This window comes from Capra hircus, chromosome 13 (assembly GCF_001704415.2).
Source record: "Capra hircus breed San Clemente chromosome 13, ASM170441v1, whole genome shotgun sequence".
Classification (NCBI taxonomy): Eukaryota; Metazoa; Chordata; class Mammalia; order Artiodactyla; family Bovidae; genus Capra; species Capra hircus.
In genome coordinates, this window is record NC_030820.1 from 7,232,774 (window position 1) to 7,253,329 (window position 20,556).

At 42.9% G+C, this 20,556-nt stretch overlaps 1 protein-coding gene across 1 annotated transcript in view; it reads right to left on the reverse strand.

The window, feature by feature from the left end:
* Window positions 1-20,556, reverse strand: part of SEL1L2 (SEL1L2 ERAD E3 ligase adaptor subunit) — a 126,659-nt gene that overhangs the window by 17,144 nt on the left and 88,959 nt on the right. The window contains exons 11-14 of the mRNA XM_005687826.2: window positions 9,480-9,548; window positions 7,956-8,033; window positions 3,281-3,343; window positions 2,627-2,714 (exon numbers count right to left, since the gene is read on the reverse strand). Coding sequence (XP_005687883.1) covers window positions 2,627-2,714; window positions 3,281-3,343; window positions 7,956-8,033; window positions 9,480-9,548 — 298 coding nt within the window. The remainder of the gene's footprint in view (window positions 1-2,626; window positions 2,715-3,280; window positions 3,344-7,955; window positions 8,034-9,479; window positions 9,549-20,556) is intronic.

The window sequence follows — 20,556 nt, forward strand, 5'->3', positions numbered from 1 at the left end:
TTTTTACATTATAATCTATGCATGTAATGGTCATGGTGATTCCTGCTGTTTTAAATAGGTTCGGAAGAGTCAGGCAAAAGTCAAGCTACACTCCTGATTCACTATTTGGAGCTGGGGGTGGGGAGTGGAGGGGGGGATGTTGAGTTAGATTAGAAGTAAGAGTGTGGAAATGAATGTTCTCTGCCCATTCAGCGAACTGAAGGAGGAGGACTGTCTAGTCTCATGACAATATCTCCTCAATACGGCATATATGTTAATGAAGTTAATGGAAAGGAGACCAAGTGGTAGGCTCTGAGGACCAGAAGCCCCTCCGTGACGTGTGCTACCATCACTGTCGTCCTTCCATACCAGGGGGCCGGTACAGCTCCTCCCAGACGTAACCATCGAGTTTGGGGCAGGCAACTCCCAGCTCCAAGGGGCCCAGCTCAGACTCGGCTCATGCTTGGAGCAAGGAGAGGTATTTGGAGCTGGTATGGAGAAACAGCTACTCCCAGAAGCAGGGGTTCTTGTTGGGGTTCTCCCATTACTCCTTTGGCCACTTAGGCACCTTGGGGCACATCCTTTGCAAGAGGAAGGGTTTTCTTCAGGTGGTTCTGAAATTGCCTCCCAGCTCTAGTATTTCTTAGCCTTCAGAAGCAGTGCCATGTTGCTGCTGAGACCAGCAGCTCTGCCGGTAGATCATTTGGGTTAGAATCCCAGATCCACTGAGCGTGTGATCATGTGACCTCGTGTAAGACTTGTTGTGACCTCAATATGGCTCAGTTTGCTCACCTATAAACTGTGGGATACCTCACAGGATGTGTTGAGAGGACTAAATGAGTGAAAGCATGCTGCTGCTGCTGAGTCGCTTCAGTCGTGTCTGACTCTTGCGACCCCATAGACGGCAGCCCACCAGGCTCCCCCGCCCCTGGGATTCTCTAGGCAAGAACACTGGAGTGGGTTGCCATTTCCTTCTCCAATGCATGAAAGTGAAAAGTGAAAGGGAAGTCGCTCAGTCGTGTCCGACTCTTCGCGACCCCATGGACTGCAGCCCACCAGGCTCTTCCGTCCATGGGATTTTCCAGGCAAGAGTACTGCAGTGGGGTGCCATTGCCTTCTCCGAGTTAAAGCATATCAAGACTTAAACATCAGCCATAACTATTACCCTAATTTTAGAAGCTTGAGGAAGCTGATGGATCCTGGGGCTGGGACTTGGAATAAACCAGGACAGGCTATCTCAGACAACCTTCCAAGATGTATAGAACAGACTCTGAAGCTGGACTATTTTGGAAAATGCCAGCTGACCTCTAGGCCAGATCTGGCTTCCTGATGATACATCTGCTCCTGCCCTTGCTCCACCTCTGATGGGACGGACTGAGACAGAATACTCAGATATATTTGGATCTCTTGGTATGTGTCTTGGCCAATCTCTTTCTCAGTCCTTATAAAAATGATTACAAATCTTCAAGGCTTTCTGAGATCACCTATCTCAATCACTCCACCTTTGTTCTCGGGCAATGACTGTACCTCTGAGCTCACTACAGGAGCCCTCTTGTTATCTTTCCTCACTTGCCTCTCTCCTCAGATTAACAACTGCACCACTTGTTTCATCATCTCTCCAGTTTTGAGGATGAGAAATCCCTCCTCTTTATCAAAGCTAGTGAGGCTCCCTGGACCTGATCAGATACTTGCAGATTTGCCACTGGTCAGGTAAGATCAGAAAGGCCACCTAAATTTTTCCAGAACCTCTTCATCAATTATCTCATCTCCCCAGTGACCCATTAACCACCTCCATTGGTTGACTCGCTTTCATTTTTTCTGCAAAAAATTATACTCAGGTCTCTCACCATCTTAAAAACAACTTTCTCTTGATTCTTGATCTCCCTCATGCTATTATCTCATCTCTCTCCTCCATTTAAAGGAATACTACTTTCAATAATATTTGAATATTTGAATATCTACCTCTTCACCTCGCATGTAATCCTCACCCCACTGTATCTGGCTTCCCTCTCAACCAGTTCGATGACCTCACAAACATCCTCTTTACTGATAAGTTCCACAGACACTTTGCCCTTTTTTTTTTTTTTCAGAAAGTGAGAACCAGGCTTTTCACTGAATTTCAGCAGAGTATCATTCATTTACTCTTTCTTGAAATTTCTAACCCTTGCCCTCCTTAAGATAACCTCCTCCCCACCCCATCCCTCTGACTGTGCATTTTCAGTCTTCCTGTGATGACTCTTTCTTTGTCCATATTTTCAATATGGTGCCAAGGATCACCAGATCTCTTCTCGCGGCCTACCGCACCTTTCTCTTGCACTCTCTCTCCGTTCCCTTTGGAAGCTTGGCTACTCTTAAATAACAGCTATATGTTGATGCCACCCAAATCTTTCTCTCAAGTTTGACCTTTCTTGTGAGTTTCATACTTGCTCAAACTTGGCTTTTTAAGGTGACCTTTCGGGTTGTGCCTCATTGCCCCCTCCCCCAAATAGTGTACTTTTCCTTGTCTTCTTCAAATTCCTCCTCAAATTGCTGCCTGACTGTTCTGTCTAAACCATCCATACCAACCCTTTGATTTGTGTTAAAAAAGGGTCAGACTTAATGATGCCTTTGTCATCCTAAGTAAAGCAGCCACATGTATAGTACTTACAGTAGTACATGAAGCCTAACTGAAACTGAGCATTGGGCCATCCCTTCTCTGCAGCTTTCTGAAAGTATTTAAGCGCTTCTGCATAATTCTGCAAGATAATTACACTTTGTTACTCAAAGGTACATGCATAACTCCATGGTAACAATTGCCTTCCACTTTTTTAAAGAGTGTAGTTAGTGCCCTATGTGATTTAAGCTAATTAAAATTGTATCAGAAGTATTACACATTTTATTTCATTGTTATATTAGAGTCTACCAAGAAATAATTATCTTATTATCATTGTAAATTATGTCTTTTCCTACACTGACAATAGGTTTTGTTAGATATTGGGGGAAGGTCACTCAAAAAGACAAAAGTTAAACTGAGAAGACAAATTTATCTATCCAAAAAAAAAAATCCTCTTGGGTTAGATGATTTCTAAGTTTACTTAGAATCTATGATTCTAAGATATTAATTAAGGTTGTTATTCTTGTCTTAAGCTTACTCTATGTCTCTGGCAAATATTTCACTGGATTATTTTATTTTGTATTATTAGATATGATACCTCCACGAACCAGGTAATAGAGACTAATTCCTTTAAATTAATCAATGGTCATGAATTTCACCCTAGTCAATTTCTGGAAACATGAAAGATGATAAAACTATTTAACTTACCACGGGAACTCCTTTCCCATAAAAGTAAAGAAGACCGAGCCCATGAAGACCAATTGCATTGCCCTAGAACGGATTTAAAAATCGAAGTAACGTCTTAGAAGAATTCATGATAAGGAACAGTGCTGCAAAATCATTCACAAAATTTGAAACATGCACAATAGGAGCTGAATTAAGGCAGGTTAATGAGGCAGTTGGCATTATTCTGACCCTCTCTACTTTCTCCTTTCACACTTTCATAGCCCCCTTCTGACCGGAAAAGAGGGAAATGACAGTCACATCTTTCCTCCAATCTTCTTTTTCTTACTTTTTTTCAAATTAGAGAATGATTGCCTTTTCTGCCATACAACAGTGTGAATCAGTTATAAGTGTACTAATACCCCTCCCTCTTGAACCTCTGTCCCAATCTTTCATTCAGCATTTCTTTAGGGATTGCTTTGTGTGACTCCACAAGAGGCATCGGGCAGAGGTAGGAGGTGAAAGTCAAAAGATTCTGAGGCAACCCAGACAGCACCTTCCATGTCTAAAGGCAGCCTGACAGGTCCGTGGGCTCTGACCCACTAGGAGGGACCTCTTAATCGTGACAAATGTGGTGAGTCCTGCAGTGGAAACAGATGGATGGTGTTGTGGGCATCCCAGAAGAGGGACACTCAACTGCCTGCGGGACCGAGCAGGCTGAGTCATTAGAGGTGGTGACATTTGAGCTGGGTCTTAAAGGATGTGTGGGAATTTTTCAGAAGGGAGAAGTCTATCTAAACACTTGTTACCTGCTTTGGGCAAAGGAGGTTGATGTAAGTGGCCAAATAACATTTTAGAGACTCTGTGGCTTTCAATCTAGCCATTGTGGATGGTAAAGCACTGTTGGCCTATGTTTTTTTAATTCAAATTTTACTGTTTATTAGGTTTATAGTATTTCCTCAGGAACTTAAGTTCTGATAGGAAACTCTCCAAATTTCTTTTTACTGCCTAAACATATTCATTTGTAATTATTTTTAATAATTTAATAATTGAAATGTAGTTATTGCAGATACAGATAGAGTACTCCTCGGTGAGACAGAAATCGCACGTAACTAGAGACGGCATAGTTCAACAACTATTTCAAGGTGCTAAACTTTGAACCTATCTCTATTCAAAGGGCCAGCTAGTGTAAGAATTCTTGAGGACAGTCTATGTGCATTTCAAACAGCTGGTATATGTCTACTGTCTTCTTCTCTCTTCTCCCCTGACTACGTCGACCTATAGTCCCAGGAGTCTGGGGATGGTCTGCTCTGGGGGTAAAGCCTAGTGTGAGGCATGTGGTAAAGTATTGAATCTACCTCCTTTTAGCTACCCTCATTTATTTATTTTTTATTTTTTATACCTTTTTATGTAGACCATTTTCAGAATCTTTACTAAATTTGTTACAATATTGCTTCTTTTGTTTCATGTTTTGTATTTTGGGCTTGGGGCTTGTGAGATCTTAGCACTCTGACCAAAGATTGAACTTGCACCCCCTGCATTGCAAGGAGAATTCTTAACCACTGGACCACCAGAGAAGTCCCTATCTTCATTTAGATGTTGAGAGAAATGAGAGGGAAGGGAAATGAGAGGAAGGAAAAGGGAAGGAGGCAGAAAGAGAAAGGTTAGAGTACTGGGGACAAATTCCTTTCTATCTTTAAGAGAATCCCTGGGGAACCAGGGGCTCACTGGATGACTCAGCAACCGTCTAAGGCCCAGAGTAATGGACATGAGTTTGAGCAAACTCTGGGAGACGGTGAAGGACAGGGAAGCCTGGCGTGCTGCAGTCCATGGGGTCACGGGTCACAAAGAGTCAGACGTGACTTAGTGACCAATCAACAACAAAACCTGTTCAGAACGTTCAGATCAAGAGCGGCCAGCTCAGATGCCCCCTGAGCCATGTGGGTACTGTAAGACATGCGTAAGCCAGGTTACGGGGGAGAGGTGGAGACTGAGGCGAACCAAGAGCAGCTGCACGTCTAAGGGCAGCGGCACCTCCTCTGCTCTGCTGCGGCTCACTGTCCTCACATGGAATGGCCACCTCATGTGCTCAGCTCTTCTCATTTTCCAAGAAAAGCTGGACACCCAGATTTTGATATGAAATTTCCTAATTTTTAAAACTCCTTCCAAGCTGAAAAAAATATATGCGTAGGCAATCCCTCTCCCTATACATAACTTCCACATTAGGGCTCAGTGCTCTGGCTGAGATGAACTGACATGAACCTAGGGAGCAGATGCTCATATTAGGGAAATATTTGAGGAACTCCTGTGAGGAACGAAGACCACTGCCCTCCTCTCGGTGGAGAGACATGGCCTTCAGACACCAGGAGAGAGGGCGCAGCGTAGCAGCAGTGAAGTTCTAGCAGTACAGAGTGAACACAGGGCACTTTCAGAAGAGGGAGAGGATGAAGTGTGCCAGGGAGGCAGGGAAGGCTTTGTGGGGGGAGAGAGGATGGAGCTCTGCGCTGGGGATGGGTGTTCAGTATGATTCTGGGAAGGGAGAGAGGATGACAAGAGTGTGAAGATGGAGCTGGGCCCGGTGTGTCCATAGTCGTGAGAGAGAAAACCAGAAGAATATGGTCCAACTTGGACCCAGCATCACATTGGATAACTGTTCATGTTTCTGAGTAAGATACAAGAAGTCAGAGAGTCCACAGCTTTGCATCGTGGTACTGATGTGACTTGGAAACAACTTTAAAAGCAGCAGTTAAAAAAACAAACAAACAAACAGTAAAAGAAGATTATGGGGCTGCCCTGGTGGCTCAGTGGTGAAGAATCTGCCTGCCAGTGTGGGAGACATGGGTTCGATCCCTGGTCTCGGATGATCCCATATGCCGCAGGGCAACTAAGCCTGCTTGCTGCCTCTACCAAAGCCCGTGTGCCTGAGAGCGCAGGAGCTGGCACTACTGAGCCCGCATGCTGCCACTACCAAAGCCTGTGTGCCCTGGAGCCCATGCTCCACCGTAAGAGGAGCCACCACCATGAAAAGCTCCTGCACCACAATGACAGAGTAGCCCCTGCTCACTGCAGCTAGAGAAAAGCCCATGGGGGCAACGAAGACCCAGCACAGCCAAGAGATGGTAATACTGAATTTTAAAAAAGAGAAGCGTACAAGTGTGCAGGAGTGGAGACAGAAGCTCTATACTTTGGTAGTGAGCCCAAGGGAGAAATCTAATAAATTGTCCTGGAGATGATAAGGGATTACATGGTCATATTTACCTGATGCCATTCAGAAGAATGACCTTAAATACAATGTTAGATTTCCTCCATAAAGAAGGGCAGCTCAGGCTTAGGACACGAGTAGCTCAGATCACAACTGGTTACATAGCCCTGAACAGCTTGGGCGCTGGGTTAATTTACACACTCAGCTCCCTGGCGTTGTTCCTTTACACTGACAGGTCAGCACTATTTGCTGTTACATTACCCCGCCTCTTTTTCGGGTCTGCTCTCCTTGTCGTCCTAATCTAATGGTATTCTGGATGACTGTCTTGCTGAGCAGCAATTCCATATAAATTACAAGGGAGAGGAGCCGACTACCAGCCTTCTCAGTAATTTACACCATAATAGCAGCAGTTCCGAGGTGCTAGTCATTTATAAATAGGCTCCTAAAGCAGCGTGTGGGCTTTTAAAAAGCATGAACAGTTGAAAATATTCCCCATTTGAGCACATCTCTACTGCCAGTGTTGCAGTAAGATGGTGTAAGACAACAAAAGGGTTCTTACGCCGCAGGGATAGAAAGTTTATCAAGGCTGCTCTCCAATGTTAGGGTGGTGGGAGTTGCTATGAGGATGTCTTTTAGACACCAAAGGGGTTTAGGGGAGTCTGCTAAATTTCACCTGACAGATCCAGCCTCACTGAGCTTAGGAACCAAGGCAGGAACTTCAATGGCAGGAGCCATACTCTGAGATTCCTCTGTTTCCTCACAGATCCAATCCATTCTGCCTTGGATATGCTTTGAAATTCACTCTACCTAACGGGCCCCAGACTTAGAAAGATAATAGCTGACACACAGCACGTACTACGCACAGGCACTGCTTCAAGTATTTTTAATATGAGGCACATAACTATTGACTCATTAAATCCTGAAAACAGCAATATGAGGCAAGTATTCTTATATTCTCATTTTATAGACAGGGAAATTGGGATGTGGAGGGGTTAAGTAACCCATCTATGGTCACACAGCTAGTCAACTGAAGGACTGGCCTTCACACCAGGGATTCTGTCTCCAGAGCTGTGCTCTCAGTCATCTCGTCCTGGCTCTTGGACAGCCTTCTGCCTGAGCCAGAGCCTTTGAGTAAGGTCAGAGGAGAGAAAACTGGGCATTTTTTGGTTATCTTTGTATTCAACTTACTGCAGTTACTGACGGAGTTTTCCCTTCCTCTGCCCTCATCTTTTTTGTTTCTTGAGCTAGATGGCCTCATGTATCACATGGTGGAGGGGACGCTGAGCTGTCTGGCCTGCAGCTAGGATGCCATCTTCCATTTACCAAGAAGGCGAGGTGGGTCTCTGCCTACCCCAACCTCCTATTTTATTGTCAGTGACGCTGTTCTTTACCAGGACCCTACACTCTTCCCAGGCCCATTAATCGGACACGGGGCTTTAGAGTTAATGCTTCAGCCCCAGTCTGCATGTTAATACAGGCAAATGTTTCATGTGTCTACAGAATGGGCGGGGTACATACCTTACTAGCTGCCATAGAAAAGTATTTGAAAGCAGTAGCATTATTTTGTGGTGCTGCAGCATTCCCTTCTAAATACATCTACAAAAAAGCACACACACACACAAATAAAAAGATGTAAAAACTAAAGATTTCGAGGGCAATGAAAATGTTTTAGAATGACATCGAGGTGATGATGGCACAACACGTTGAATGTAGTAAATGCCGCTGAAGCACATACTTTAAAATGGGCAATTTTATGTTATTTGAATTTCTCCTCGTTTTTAATAAAAGGAAAAATTAAGGATACAATCTAGTACACACACTCTAGAGTACCCTCACCTAAGGGTGAGAAAAGAATCCTGTTGGTATTTTTTTCATGTTTTCTTGCATCTAAATTTACTGTATGTAGTACTTCTGGAAACTGGGCACTCGTCCCCATGGTTACTGATACAGACTGGCTGTGGGAGCCAAGGGCAGTGCGCAGGGGAGTGAGTAGTCTTGTAAGGAGAGAAGGTGCCTCTCCAGAGGAACCTTCCACAAAGGCTCCTCCTGTCAGTCAGGGAGGAGCTGGTTCTTTGGTCAGTCTGGAGCTGGTTCTCATTCCAGGGACAGTGGGAGGAGGCACCACGTTGGGTGGAGGTGTGTCCCAGGGTTTGATGTACAATTAGATCAGCTCTCCTGTTACACACCAGGGGTTCATGGGGAGGGCTCCGAGTTACTCTCAGCCAGGAGCCCTGGGCCACTGGTACTTTCAAAGACTGCTTTGGAGGAAGGGATAGTTAGGGAGTTTGGGACTGACGTGTACACGCTGCTGTATTTTAAATGGATAACCGACAAGGACAGAATGTATAGCACTTGGAACTCTGCTCAATGTTATGTGGCAGCCTGGATGGGAGGGAGGTTTGGAGGAGAATGGAGCCTGGTGGGCTACAGTCCATGGGGTTGCAAAGAGTCAGACATGGCTGAGCGACTTCACTTCACTTCAAGCTGTGGCAAGTTGCAAAAATAGCCATAATACTTTATGGGCTTCCCTGGTGGCTCAGAGGTTAAAGCGTCTGCCTGGAATGCGGGAGACCCGGATTCGATCCCTGGGTCGGGGAGATCCCCTGGAGAAGGAAATGGCAATCCACTCAAGTATTCTTGCCTGGAGAATCCCATGGACAGAGAAGCCTAGTAGGTTACAGTCCACAGGGTCGCAAAGAGTCGGACATGACTGAGCGACTTCACCTTACCTTACCTATAAATATGGCTGAGTCTCTTTGCTGTCCACCTGAAACTATCACAACATTGTTAATAGCTATGCTCCAATATAAAATTAAAAGTTAAAAAAAGACTGCTTTTGGTACCCCAGATAAAGACCGCTATTGCATGGGACTTCTTCCCAAACTGTCACCTCAAGAATACCACTGTCAGTTTGTAGCTGAAGGCCCTGCTTAGCTGCTTTCATGAAAAAGGCAAGCAGACCTATTACCCTACACTGGTTCAGTTAGCTGGTACTACTAGGTTTTAAGAAATGAAAACTATTGATCAAGATGAAGCTTGTACCTTTCCTATAAATGCCATAGCATTTGCGCTCCCAGCTTTTGCTGCCTTTAAGAAGTAGTACAATGCTTTCTGGAGAGAAAAGGAACAGTATTATTGACAGTCATAAACATATCCTGTAAAATAGCTTTTGCATTAAACTTTATTTCATTTGACATGCATTAAAAAACCTCTGTGAAATGCCTGCTTCGTTCAAGGCACTCATTACTCCAAGTGCTATTTCAATCATGAACCTGGAGAGTGGGAGAGAAATATATATATATTTCATACATACAGTTTTAGAATGTGAGGGCTTGTTTTTCACATTTGGAAAGGCATCATGGGCATGTTGCTTTGGGGAGGAGAGATAAATCCCAGCTGTAGAACTAAATACTCCATTATTTTTTAAAAACTACACTTGTATGTTGACAGTATGTACTTACTGTGTAAGACAGTTTGTGTAACTGGCAGAATTAAATATACAGCATCCTAATGTTTACGGTGCAGAGGGAATGAGACCAGACACACCTGGTTGCCTTCTTGGTCCAGGTCTCTCTGCAGAGGTGAACCTCAGACCAATTCTTTCCAAAGAAAGTCAAAGGGGGCCAGGAAAACCTTCTGACTCTCTCCGGGTCATAACATTAAATGAAATGCTCCTTCTAAACGCATGGGAGGTCACCTGTCTCTTGCTGCCTCATTCCTCAGGTCTCCTCCTGATTTTCCCTAAGTTCTCGTCAGAGACTTTGTGGAGAATTAAGGAAATAAGTCCCAGGAATGAGAAATGAAGACATGCTCCAAAGTGTCTTAGTAGGACACAACTTTCCTCTCTTTAAAAAGCCTTGACTGATTGTAAGGGTCTGCAATTGATGGGCAAGGATCTGCCCCTTCCCAAAGAGAAGAGAATGCTTGAGGAAGAAAGGTACGTAGTTCTTTTATATGTAAGTTTTCTCTAGAAATATTGGCAACTTATTTGAGAACTATACACATTATGTCGCAAGTCAGTCTGCCACGGACATAAAGTAAATACAAAAGCCACCATCCTGGACCTCATCATGTCATGGATCCATCCACCCATCCTTCTCTTCTTCACGTATCCTTCCAAGATCTTGACTGATACCTGCCATACATATGGTAATATGTTAGGTATCACAGGTGATTGATAGAGGAACAAAAACCACGGTTCCTACTTTGCTTCTTAGCAATGCTGCTGTGAAAAGTAGATGTAAATAGCAATGACGATAAGCGAAAAGGGACACTAAAAAGAATTAGAGGGGTTTAGAACAACAGAAATTGTACCTAGTCCTTTTAAGTATTTTATAAGCTTTTTCTTCCTTCATCTTCAAAACTGCACTCTAAGGAAGGTATTGCTAATATCTGAGCTATTTAGTGACAGTTGGAGTCAAGAAGCCGATACTGGCATCCTGCCAGCAGCCTAAATCCAATTCCCGCGCGTTCGGCACTCTGCCTTCATGGTTTAAAGGACGAGGGCTCAAATGATAAAGGTCACACAAAAGATGGAGAGGATTCACCACACAGGGGGCATCAGAGGCTGAGGGAACAACATGAGTAAAGCATGGCGATGGGAGAGTCCAAAGTGTGCCAGGAAATAGTAGTTTCTTCTGTATGGCTGAAGTAGAGCACTCAAAAGCTAGGATGTGCTAAACTATGATGGGGAAATATTATTAACAGGCTAAGGCCTTTTATTTTATTTGGTTTAGAAATAGAAACCACTGGAGATTCATGAGCATGAGGGAGTGTTGAAACAAATGCTGCTGAAAATGTCTGGAATAATGTAGGTGTCAGTTGGATAGGAGAAAATTATAGCAATGTATGATTTACTATACCAATTACATATTGGTAAATAAATAAAATATATGATAAAATGTATGATTTAATAATCACATTTATCAAAGAACATCAATATAAAAAATATTTCTTATGAATATCCCTGCTGAACCAAGGCCCAAATATATCCATCGAGAACCATGATGCATGCAAGTCACAGTATCTCCAGCCTTGTTCCCTCATTCGTGGTCTCCTCCTCTGTGCTCTTGGGCACTCTGTCTTTCCCCATGATAGCATGCATCCACTGATTTAACTGTCCGCTTAATTTTCTGTTTCCCCCAATGTTGAATCCTCTGTACTTAGCACAGTATCTACTGTATATTAGGCAGTCAGAAAATGTTTCTGGGGTGAATGAATGAGTGAGTGAATGAAAGAACAAATTTGTTAATCTCTAAAACAAAAGGACTGAATTTTAATCTTTATGGTCCCTTCCAGCTCTAAAATTATGATTTTGTAAACTCATTTTCAAAGTGCAGTTTTAGAGTTTGGGCTCAAATATTTGGCATTGGAGAGTTATGCTCTGGGAAACTATATTTAAACTGTTAAAAGAGAATAGCCCATTCCCCAGAAGCGAATAAGAATCTTGGAGTTTTTCCCCATCCTTCAATATAATGAGTCCATAAAGACCAAAAATGGAGGATCTAATTTCTCCTTCCACTTTCCTTGGTTACTTGGCATCTCAGTTCTCTTTAATTTCTCTTTACATTAACTTGCCTTTAATGTTGGGCTTCCCAGGTAGCTCAGTAGTAAAGAATATGCCTGCCAATGCAGGAGATGCATGTTTGATCCCTGGGTGGAGAAGATCTCCTGGAGAAGGAAATGGCAACCCACACTAGTATTCTTGCCTGGAAAATGTCATGGACAGAGGAGCCTGGCAGGCTACAGTCCATAGCGCTGCAAAGAGTCAGACATGACTGAGTTCGCATGCCTTTAAAGCCACGGTTTCAACTGCATAAACATTTACTAAACACTCTGTGAAAGTATCATGCAAGCTGCTTCAGCGGCCATGCACGGGCCAACCTGCATTCTTGCTCTTAGAGTCAAGTATTCATCCATCCATTCATATATCCATCTGCTGTGTTCTGTTTATTTCTGTTCCCCCCAAATCCATGTTGAAAACCTACTACCCAACATGATGGTATTAGGAAGTGAAGTTTCTGAGAGGTGATTGGGAGAGTCCTCATGAATGGGATTAGTGCCCTTGAAAAAGGCCCCAGAGAGCTAGCTTGACCCTTCTGCCAGGCAGGGATACAAGGAAAAGCCTACAGATTGTAAGAGGGCCCTCACCCAAACATGGTGGCACCCTGATCTCAGACTTCCAGCCTCCAAAACTGTGAGAAAATAAAGTTCCATTGTGCATAAGCCACCAAGTACTCAGTATTTTTGTTATAATTGTTCAAACAAAAACATGATCCATCCATCCTTCCTTCCTTCATATATTTACTGAGCACCTACCATCATATTTTACTGGTTATAACATGTATACCCCCATCTCTCATTTTAATCAGGACATTTTTTACTATCAATGGCACCATATAATTTATATTGGCAGCGTTTTCTCTTGCTCAGTAAGACATAATGTATCTTATAACTGATGGTGTCTTAGGATGAAATATAGTGTGTCTTAGGCATTATGCTAAGTGAAGTTTTATTATTTGAATGCACATCTCTCTCTTTTTTTTAACCTGAACATGATTTTTCATTGGTTCTAAGAAAATCCCTAGTTTAATCAGTTTGCAATGTTTCCTCTAGAATGAAATGCCAAGAAAATGTATTGTTCTAAAAACATTTGGGAATACTTCTTTTATCTCAGGCTCTGTAAATCACTCTTAAAAGGGATAGCATTAGCTCTTTTCCTTTTCATGGATGGCAGAGTGGATAAAGCAGTTGCCTTTACATATTTGATATTATTCCTCTGCTGGTTATAACTTAATTAACTTAATTATGCCTTATCCACTTTAATAACATGCACCAAAACACCCAGCTTTTCCTAATCCAATTCATCCTGGGCCTGTATATATTTAGAAAAGCAAATAACATTAAAATGTATGTATACAAATTCAAGACAATGTAATCAAGACTTGCACATACAATACTTTCCAATAATTAAGAATCTTGTGGGGAGAAGGTGAAAATGTTGCCTATAGTGACAACTCATAAGAGAAATTAATTCAATCAAACAATGAGGAGGGTGAAAACATCAAGCTAGTCATTTCTAAGTATTTTGATTTTTAATTTGCTGGACAGTGCCGGGACAGGACTGGGAAAGGTCAGTTTTCATTCCAATGCCAGAGAAAAGCAGCGCCAAAGAATGTTCAAACTACGGCACAATTGCATTCATCTCACACGCTAGTGAAGTAATGCTCAAAATTCTTCAAGCTAGGCTTCAACAGTACATAAACCGAGATCTTCCAGATGTTCAACCTGGATTTAGAAAAGGTAGAGGGACCAGAGATCAAATTGCCAACATCAGTCGGATCATAGAAAAAGAATTCCAGAAAAACATCTACTTCTGCTTCATTGACTATGCTAAAGCCTTTGACTGTGTAGATTACAACAAACTGTGGAAAATTCTTAAAGAGATGGGAACCAGACCATCTCACTTGCCTCCTGAGAAACTTGTATGCAGGTCAAGAAGAAACAGTTAGAACCAGACACGGAACAACAAACTGGTTCCAAATTGGAAAAAGGAGTAAGTCTCAAGGCTCTATATTGTCACCCTGCTTATTTAATTTATATGCAGAGTACATCATGTGAAATGCTGGGCTGGATGAAGCATAAGCTGGAATCAAGATTGCTGGGAGAAATATCAATAACCTCAGATATGCCGATGACACCACCCTTATGGCAGAAAGCGAAGAGGAACTAAAGAGCCTCTTGATGAAGTTGAAAGAGGAGAGTGAAAAAGCTGGCTTAAAACCCAGCATTCAAAAAATTAAGATCATGGCATCTGGTCCTATCACTTCATGGAAAATAGATGGGGGAACAATGGAAACAGTGAGAGACTTTATTTCTGGGAGCTCCAAAATCACTGCAGATGCCAACTGCAGCCATGAAATTAAAAGATGTTTGCTCCTTGGAAGGAAAGCTATGACCAACCTGGACATCATATTAAGAAGCAGAGACATTACTTTTCCAACAAAGGTCCATCTAGTCAAAGCTATGGTTTTTCCAGTGGTCATGTATGGATGTGAGAATTGGACCATAAAGAAGGATGAGTGCCAAGAATTGATGCTTTTGAACTGTGGTGTTGGAGAAGGCTCTTGAGAGTCCCTTGGGCTGCAAGGAGATCCAACCAGTCTATCCTAAAGGCGATCAGTCCTGGGTGTTCATTGGAGGGACTGATGTTGAAGCTGAAACTCCAATACTTTGGCCACCTGATGCGAAGAGGTGACTCATTGGAAAAGACCCTGATGCTGGGAAAGATTGAGAGAAGGAGGAGAAGGAGACGACAGAGGATGAGATGGTTGAATGCCATCAACGACTCAATGGACATGGGTTTGGGTGGACTCCGGGAGTGGGTGATGGACAGGGAGGCCTGGCATGCTGCAGTTCATGGGGTCGCAAAGAGTTGGACATGACTGAGCGACTGAACTGAACTGATGCTGAAGCTGAAACTCCAATACTTTGGCCACCTGATGCAAAGAGCCAACTGATTAGAAAAGATCCTGATGCTGGGAAAGACTGAAGGCAGGGGGAGAAGGAGATGACAGAGGATGAAATGGTTGGATGGCATCACCAACTTGATAGACATGAGTTTGAGCAAGCTCCAAGAAATGGAGAAGGACAGGGAAGCCTGGCGTGCTGCAGTCCCTGGGGTTGCAAAGAGTCAGGCATGACTGAGTGACTGAACAACAACAACCAGGCATCACTTATATTTATAAAGAACCTCGTAATAATTTTCTTTGGTGGACTAAAATATTAGCATACTCGCTCAAGTGGCTGAGAAATAACATCTAATTCTTAGGATGCTATCATTTATTTATTCAGTAGACAGTAAGTACCTATTACATCAGTTCAGTTCAGTCGCTCAGTCATGTCTGACTCTTTGCGACCCCATGAATCGCAGCACGCCAGGCCTCCCTGTCGTTCACTCAGACTCACATCCATCTAGTTAGTGATGCCATCCAGCCATCTCATCCTCTGTCGTCCCCTTCTCCTCCTGCCCCCAATCCCTCCCAGCATCAGCGTCTTTTCCAATGAGTCAACTCGTCGCATGAGGTGGCTGAAGTACTGGAGCTTCAGCATCAGCATCATTCCTTCCAAAGAAATCCCAGGGTTGATCTCCTTCAGAATGGACTGGTTGGATCTCCTTGCAGTCCAAGGGACTCTCAAGAGTCTTCTCCAACACTACAATTCAAAAGCATCAATTTTTCTGCGCTTAGCCTTCTTCACAGTCCAACGCTCACATCCATACATGACTACTGTAAAAACCATAGCCTTGACTAGACAGACCTTAGTCGGCAAAGTAACGTCTCTGCTTTTGGATGTGCTGTCTAGGTTCATCATAACTTTTCTTTCAGGGAGTAAGCGTCTTTTAATTTCATGGCTGCAGTCACCATCTGCAGTGATTTTGGAGCCCAAAAAATAAAGTCTGACACTGTTTCCACTGTTTCCCCATCTATTTCCCATGAAGTGATGGGACCGGATGCCATGATCTTCGTTTTCTGAATGTTGAGCTTTGAGCCAACTTTTTCCACTCTCCTCTTTCACTTTCATCAAGAGGCTTTTTAGCTCCTCTTCACTTTCTGCCATAAGGGTGGTGTCATCTGTATGTCTGAGGTTATTGATATTTCTCCTGGCAATCTTAATTCCAGCTTGTGTTTCTTCCAGTCCAGCATTTCTCATGATGTACTCTGCATAGAGGTTAAATAAGCAGGGTGACAATATACAGCCTTGACATACTCCTTTTCCTATTTGGAACCAGTCTGTTGTTCCATGTCCAGTTCTAACTGTTGCTTCCTGACCTGCATACAGATTTCTCAAGAGGCAGGTCAGGTGGTCTGGTATTCCCATTTCTCTCAGAATTTTCACAGTTTATTGTGATCCACACAGTCAAGGGTTTCGGCATAGTCAATAAAGCAGAAGTAGATGTTTTTCTGGAACTCTCTTGCTTTTTCCATGATCCAGCGGATGTTGGCAATTTGATCTCTGGTTCCTCTGCCTTTTCTAAAACCAGCTTGAACATCGGGAAGTTAACGGTTCACATATTGCTGAAGCCTGGCTTGGAGAATTTTGAGCATTACTTTACTAGCATGTGAGATGAGTGCAATTGTGTGGTAGTTTGAGCATTTTTTTGGCATTGCCTTTCTTTTGGGATTGGAATGAAAACTGACCTTTTCCAGTCCTGTGGCCACTGCTGAGTGTTCCAAATTTGTTGGCCTATTGAGCGCAGCACTTTCACAGCATCCTCTTTCAGGATTTGAAATAGCTCTACTGGAATTCAATCACCTCCACTAGCTTTGTTTGTAGTGATGCTTTCTAAGGCCCACTTCATATTCCAGGATGTCTGACTCTAGGTGAGTGATCACACCATCTTGATTATCTGGGTTGTGAAGATCTTTTTTTTACAGTTCTTCCATGTATTCTTGCCACCTCTTCTTAATATCTTCTGCTTCTGTTAGGTCCAGACCACTTCTGTCCTTTATCAAGCTCATCTTTGCATGAAATGTTCCCTTGGTATTTTTAATTTTCTTGAAGAGATCTCTAGTCTTTCCCATTCTGTTGTTTTCCTCTATTTCTTTGCATTGATCGCTGAAGAAGGCTTTCTTATCTCTTCTTGCTATTCTTTGGAACTCTGCATTCAGATGCTTATAGCTTTCCTTTTCTCCTTTGCTTTTCGCCTCTCTTCTTTACACAGCTATTTGTAAGGCCTCCCCAGACAGCCATTTTGCTTTTTTGCATTTCTTTTCCATGGGGATGGTCTTGATTCCTATCTCCTGTACAATGTCACGAACCTCATTCCATAGTTCATCAGGCACTTTATTTATCAGATCTAGGCCCTTAAATCTATTTCTCACTTATGTATAATCATAAGGGGTTTGATTGAGGTCATACCTGAATGGTCTAGCGGTTTTCCCTACTTTCTTCAATTTGAGTCTGAATTTGGTAATAAGGAGTTAATGATCTGAGCCACAGTCAGCTCCTGGTCTTGTTTTTGTTGACTGTATAGAGCTTCTCCATCTTTGGCTGCAAAGAATATAATCAATCTGATTTCGGTGTTGACCATCTGGTGATGTCCATGTGTAGAGTCTTCTCTTGTGTTGTTGGAAGAGGGTGTTTGCTATGACCAGTGCATTTTTTTGGCAAAACTCTATTAGTCTTTGCCCTGCTTCATTCTGCATTCCAAGGCCAAATTTGCCTGTTACTCCAGGTGTTTCTTGACTTCCTGCTTTTGCATTCCAGTCCCCTATAACGAAAAGGACATCTTTTTTGAGTGTTAGTTCTAAGAGGTCTTGTAGGTCTTCATTGAACCATTCAACTTCAGCTTCTTCAGCATTACTGGTTGGGGCATAGACTTGGATTACCGTGATATTGAATGGTTTGCCTTGGAGACGAACAGAGATCATTCTGTCGTTTTTAAGATTGCACCCAAGTACTGCATTTTGGAATCTTTTGTTGACCATGATGGCTACTCCATTTTTTCTGAGGGATTCCTGCCCGCAGTAGTAGATATAATAGTCATCTGAGTTAAATTCACCCATTCCAGTCCATTTTAGTTCGCTGACTCCTAGAATGTTGACGTTCACTCTTGCCATCTCTTGTTTGACCACTTCCAATTTGCCTTGATTCATGGACCTGACATTCCAGGTTCCTATGCAATATTGCTCTTTACAGCATTGGACCTTGCTTTTAATCTAAGTACAGGACACACATTTTGAATAAGATGGATAAGAATTTACATTGCACTGCAGGAAGACAGTTAACAAGCCAAGATCAGTAAAGTACAAGGAATGAGAGGGGCTAGAGAAAAATAAACACAGCATGATAAGATAAGTGATTTTAAAAAAAAGGTAGAATTGATCAAGAAAATCCTCTCTGAGGAAGTAAGGTTTTAAGGATAAGAAGCCAGCCATGGGGAGATCTTCCCACTCCTCTCTGCATATCTCACACTATTCCAAGTTGATTTTGGTGCAGGGCTTCCCTGGTTGCTCAGATGTTAAAGCATCTGCCCGCAATGCGGGAGACCTGGGTTCGATCCCTAGGTTGGGAATATCCCCTGCAGAAGGAAATGGCAACCCACTCCAGTATTCTTGCCTGGTGAATCCCATGGATGGAAGAGCCTGGTAGGCTACAGTCCACAGGGTTGCAAAGAGTCAGACATGACTGAGTGACTTCACTTCACTTCAAGCTGTGGCAAGTTGCAAAAATAGCCATAATACTTTGCAGTTCTGCCTGTTAAGAGAAGTTCTTTTTCCTATTCTTTCAATGCTGGCTGGCCTTGTGACTTACTTTGGCCAAAAGAATATGGCAGAATTGATTCTGTCGTTTCTGACCCTAGGCCTCAGGAGACTTTCACTACTGCATTTGTAAAACATTTGACTGCCATGTAAAAGGAGTGGGCCTGCTAGCTGGAGGATGAGAGCATGTGGAGAGACCAAGTCATCCTAGCTGCCATGGACCAGGCCATCATAAATCAGCCAGCCCTGGTCAAAACTCTAGCAAACTCTAGATGTGTGAACAAGCCCAGCCAAGATCAGAAGAATTACTCAGGGGAACCCAGCCATAACTACTGACCTGCCAAAATCGTGAATTAAATAAATGGTGGTTGTGTTAGGGTACCTACATTTGGGGGTGGTTTATGATGGCAGCCTAAGCTAACTGAATAGCCAGTGAATCTTGAGGTCTGATGCCTTGATGGGAATCCTTCATCCAAGTTCAGGTTTCTTTAGGCTAAGGAAAGCAGGAAGGGCTAGTGCTTGCCCTACTGCTGGGATGGTTCTGGAATTAAACCAGTCTTTTTGAAATGTCTGGATGGGAAGAATGGGGCCCAACCTACCAACAGAAAATTAGAAGCAACCTGAGTGATTACATCATTTCTTTTTCTTGCCTAATGAATAAGAAAACTAGATATGAATGACTGGTGTTTTTATAAACTTGTTTTTTGTTTTTGCTCAGGTCAAGAGTAAGTAAGTAAGTTTTAACTTGAGTTTAAGTAAGTTTTAATGAAAGGAGCACAGGCTTTGAATACAGAAATACTGAGTTGGACTTTTATTTCTTAACACTCTTACTACCAAGCTGTGAGATTTGAAACAGTTTACATCATCTATCATCTGTCATCTACAGTCTCAGCTTTTCATCTGTAAAACAGAGCTAATGAATGTGAATGAGCCCATAGCAGAGCTTGTCTGGGCCATTCAGCTGAGGCTCGACTGCCTAGCCATTGCTGTTACAGCACCAAACTCTTCTATTGCCAGCCTTGGGACTGCACCTCATTCTCACCTGGAGGCAGCTATAGCTCCCATCTGGTGTTCATGTGGCTGGAGCTGACTGGAAGCGCTTAGCTTTGTGGGGTTTTATATACTCTATAGATGTTAGTGGGCATTCTGTATAGGTGTGGTTTTGGTGCCTTCATAATCAAATTTTGTCTCTATGGAAAATGGGAACTTCTTCCCAGTTTTGCATCTTGTAGTTAGCAGAAGAAACTCATGACAGGCTGAAATCTGATATTGGCATAATATTGTGAATCCAGAAGTCCTCATCCAAGAAGATAAAACCTTAGTTGAAGACCTTCAGTTGAGCTGTCCTGAGATGGATGCATATGTTTATTTCAACTGCTACCTATTTTATCACATTTTATAAAATTAACTTTGACATTTACATAATGTGTATAAAGTGAAAAGTGAAGTCACTGAGTCGTGTCTGACTCTTAGTGACCCCATGGACTGCAGCCTACCAGGCTCCTCCATCCATGGGATTTTCCAGGCAAGAGTACTGAAGTGGGTTGCCATTTCCTTTTCCAGGGGATCTTCCCAACCCAGGGATCGAACCCAGGTCTCCTGCACTGTGGGTGGATTCCTTACCAGCTGAGCCACCAGCCCGTGTAGGAAGCCCATTGAAAGCATATAGTAGCTCATATAAAACACAAACTATAGTGCCAAAGATACATTCATGAAATAACAATGTAAAGTGAAACAGAGAGTAATAACAGTTCAGATTTTTATGTAACTGCTGTGGAAGTAGTTATTTCTATTGCTTAGCCATTGCGATTGAAGTAGAGCAAATACTCCTTTGAGACAGTGAGCACATGGCTCCT